General features: G+C 51.3%; 1 protein-coding gene across 1 annotated transcript in view; it reads right to left on the bottom strand.

Annotated features, from left to right (window-relative positions):
- Positions 1-4,512, bottom strand: part of SKP2 (S-phase kinase-associated protein 2, E3 ubiquitin protein ligase) — a 25,416-nt gene that overhangs the window by 11,521 nt on the left and 9,383 nt on the right. The window contains exon 3 of the mRNA XM_006761755.2: positions 1,609-1,720. Coding sequence (XP_006761818.1) covers positions 1,609-1,720 — 112 coding nt within the window. The remainder of the gene's footprint in view (positions 1-1,608; positions 1,721-4,512) is intronic.

Genomic DNA, 4,512 nt, shown 5'->3' on the forward strand with positions numbered 1-4,512 from the left:
AGGCGCGGGAATATTGGAGTCCGCTGTCACCGAAGCAAGCAAGCCTCATGTTCAGTTTAAGCTGCCTGGCTGCCAGCCGCCATCTTGGCTGTCAGTTAATTTGCATATCTCACTGATTAGCCAATGGGAAGGGTAGCAGTCGTACGCCAATTACCATGTTTCTCTTTTATTAGTGTAGATATAGATAGATATGAAATAATGTGAAAGAAAAGGGAAAATACTAGATTTTGGATAGTCTTTCTAATGCAAGAAGGAGGTACCAATACTGAACACAGTAAGGGAACTTTAACAACCACAGATTCATGCAATTTAACAAGAAAGCAAACCCAAGGTCATATGCATGAGCACACATTTTTAAAGCCTACAAGAGCCCTGGCCAGTTTGGCTCAGTGGATAGAGCATCAGCCTGCAGACTAAAGGGTCCCAGGTTAGATTCTGGTCAAGGGCACATGCTAGGTTGCAGGCTCGATCCCCAGTGAGGGGTGTGCAGGAGGCAGCCGGTCAATGATTCTCTCTTCGTTGATGGTTTTTTTCTCTCTCTCCCCCTTTCCCTTTCCCTTCCTCTCTGAAATAAAAATATATTAAAAAAATAATAAAAGCCTACAAAATTTTTATTTTTTAACACTGCCTGAAATAAGCAGACCACTGGCGAGAGCTGTGGAATAATTCTGCATAAAGAAACTGTCCATGTGTTATCTGACCTGTTACTAAGAAGGCAGGACTGCTGTGCCAGGCACATAAGTGCTTAATAAATGTCCGTTATTACTTTTGCAACAATTGAGATGAAGAGTAACAGATTCTGCATGAGGTCAGCTGGCAGAAAGACAATGAAAATGGGGTCTGTGGGGGGGGGGGGCGGGATGAGTGAGACTAAATACAAGGTGTCTTATCCGAGCACACCCCGAGTGGAGAGGGAGGGGCTCCTGCCGTCACAGTGAGAGTCCTTGACACTGGAAGGAGACACGACTGGCCAGGGGCGGGTGGGGATGAGAAGGGGTGAAGGTGGAAAAAGGTTCACACTGATAAACACAGTCTCTCTCGCCGTTCCTGGCCTGTGGCTGCCTTCCCAGCTCACCATGACTCTCCGTGCCCAGCTCACTGTCCACACCGGAACGGTGTCGTCCCCAGAACCAACAAAACCCCAACCCCCGTGGGCTGTCACGTGCTGCACACTGCGAGCCAGGCACTGCCCGCGGCATCTGTGTGTGTTTCCCCTCCTAACTGCCCTGTCCCAGACGCGCCATTCTTCCCACTCAAAGCGACAGAGAGCTCCCTCCGGTCACCCAGAGTCTCGGTGGCCGGGCCGGCTCACACCCGACCCAATACCAGGGCCCTGCGTCATCTGGCCGCTGCACTCACCACCCGGCTCTCCGGGGTGAGGGGTGACTGGGCCTCGGACTCCCCTTCCCGGATCCTGGGTTGGGGGGGTCTCATTAACGGGGAGTTTTCACCTCCAGGGACCCTCCCAAGTATTCACAGAAACATGGAGGTACTCAGTTTGCTGTGTGCTACTATATTCTTCTTGGTTGTTCCTTTCAACAGACCCCATGAATGAATACCCCTCCTCTCCCCTCGCCCCCACGGGCCAAAGGGGCGAAGGATACTTACGCCAGGTGGTACCACCTCTTACAGACGCAGGACACGTGGAGGAGCTCCGGGAGGCACAGGCAGGAGAAGATGCCTAAGAGCAGCTCGTCTGGAAGCGAGTCCCAGGACACACCTCGGAGGGGAAAAATGTGTGTTCCCATCACCATTCTTTTAACCATCAAGTTTATTTGCTGTGGACAGTTAGACATGAGCAGAGCAAGGATGATGGGGCAGGCACAGGTCATCAGGCTACTGAATATTCTGCTAAGATCTTTCCCTGGGACCTCCCCTAAAATCTCCACCCTTAAGCCCCTAGGACAGAGGACCCCGTGGGCCTCCCCCCCGACACACTCTCCCCGGGCAGGTTGCTATTAGCTTCCTCACTCCCAAGCTCCACGGGCCCTTCCTTTGCCTCCGTAACTCGTTTCCCCAGCCCATGTCTTGTAGGAATCACTTCTGCTGTGATTTACCGAGTAAATGTTCTCTTACAGCTGGGGTCTTGCTCTGAATTCTTTCCCAGCCAGAACCCAAGTACTGAGGTTGCTGAACCCAGGTTCGGTCTGACCCGCCGATCAGACACCTGGTGCCATTCCTGCAGCCGCCTACAACATATTGACCTTTTTCTTACCCGTAAAGGACACACAACATTCAGCTTGAAACAGGAATTTAATTATCCACTCAATTGCTTTTCTGTTCACTCACAGTGTAGGCCCCCTGAAGCAAGCACCATATTTTCTTGGCAAAGAAAAGGGGAAACGAAGAATACTTTTCCCGACACACTCTCTTCTGCACCCGCAGGCCAATCTCCGGCAAAGATTCAGAGCCAGCCCACAGCCCGCTCAGTGTCACCCAGGGGCTAATCCTGGCCATCTAGTCCAGGGATGGCGAACCTTTGACATGCGTGTCAGAGGTGACACGCGAAATCATTTTTTCGGTTGATTTTTCTTTGTTAAATGGCACTTAAATACATAAAATAAATATCAAAAGTATAAGTCTTTGTTTTACTATGGTTGCAAATATCAAAAAATTTCTATATGTGACACGGCACCAGAGTTAAGTTAGGGTTTTTCAAAATGCTGGCACGCCGAGCTCAAAAGGTTTTCCATCACTGCTAGTCACTGAGGATTCAGGGGAGCAAGTAGTTGAGGAGACAGGACGGCAGGAATCGGACCCGGGGGGAGAGTGGGGGGCAGAGAAAATAGAACCAGGAACCCACTCAGGCAGAATTGCTAAGGAAACCCAGCTGGGTAAGGCTTACAATGTATGGACTGTTGCTAAGACACCCAGCCTGCAGATAACCAATCACATGGCAGTAAGGCGTAGCAACCAATCCCAAGGATGTTGCTGAGGCAGAATTCTTTGAAAGGACCAATCAGGAGCTAGCATGGCTGCAGCCACCCCCTGGGTTAAAAAGCCAGCTACCTCTGTCTCTTCCTGGGGCCCTAGGCTCCTGGCTGCTGCAGCTGGGATGCTCCCTGAGCCCGGCCACGTGGGACTCTGCACATGGACTAACTGACTTCCCCAAACCACACCCGACTGCAACATGGGGCAGGAGCTCTGGCCACTCGCCTGCTTTTGGAACCATTTCTGTCAATACATGTCGCTTCCACTAAAAAACTGTTTTTAATAGAGACTTCATCCTTCGAGTTTATGAGACAACGAACTTGGATTCAAACCAGCCCACATGTTGGTTTCATAGTGACCTTACTTACACAAGGCAAATGCACTCCCACCCTATTCTTCCAGGCTTCCAATTTACCTAGACATGCAACATCAAGGGTGTCCTCATCCATTAGTCAACAAGTAGGCACTGGCCAGGGGTCATTTTAGGTGCCGGGGAGAGAGCAGTAAACAAGGCAGACAAAATGTTTGCATACGTGTGGGAAGAAATAGATAATCACAGATACAAAATAAGTAGTAAATGACATGCTATGTGAAAACTGACGAGTGCTACGCAGAGAAATCAAGCAGGGTGAAGGAGAGGATGGGGAGCAGGGGGTAGGGGTTCAAAGTCTGACCACAGTGGTCGGGGAAGGCCTTACAGAGATGGCGATCACTGAGCAGAGACATGAACAAAGTGGGGGAGCCAGCCTATGGGTGTCTGGGGTGTGCTCTAGGTGCAAGGAACAGCATCTCTGCTTTGGGGAACAGCAAGGAGCACAGTGTAAAAAAACTGCGGGGGGTTGAGAACCGCTGCTCTAGAGGGTTCTGAGCACAGGAGTGAGGCAATCTTGATCTCATGTATTTTTTTTTTAAAAAAATCACGCTAGCTGCTGTGTTCTGGAAAAACGAGGGTGAAAAAGGCAGATGCAGGAACACCCCGTTGCTTAGTCTCCTAAGAAGCAGTAAACTCTGACACAGGAATGTACAGACCAGGGTAGTGTGACCATGGCCAAGGAGACGTGTGCACCAGAGAGATACTGAGAGTTGTCAGATTCGCTCCATAACTGGCCTCCCCAGACTCTCCCTGCCTCCTGCTGCTCCCCACCAATCTAGAGCCATCCTCTTCTGTGGCCAGGCTGGACTGGGCCTGGTGGTGTGGGCGTGTCCGAGAGGGTGTTTCAGGATGAGATTGACACCCTCTGCGGGCAGGTCTCACCAATCCGGGGCCTGATTGGAAGAGGCTAATTAAGGGAGCCTGGCACCCAACCGCCTGCAGACCCTGGGCTGGCCCCTTCTCAGGCCTCAGGAATGCAGATCTTGGGCGGGACACTCCAGCCTCCACCATTCCTATCTGTGTGAGCCAATTCCTTGTGAGCAATCTCCACTGGTCTCCTACGTGTCCGGTGCCTCTGTCTAATATACAGCCCCTCTTTGTCCTCCCCCATTTAAAAGGTGCCAGTACTGAACGGACAGGCATACTGATGGCACCAGGCTCTGTGAGGCCCGAGGGAGAAGGTGACACACAGGGCAGGGTGGGCGGCA

Source organism: Myotis davidii, unplaced genomic scaffold, assembly GCF_000327345.1.
Source record: "Myotis davidii unplaced genomic scaffold, ASM32734v1 scaffold496, whole genome shotgun sequence".
Lineage (NCBI taxonomy): Eukaryota > Metazoa > Chordata > Mammalia > Chiroptera > Vespertilionidae > Myotis > Myotis davidii.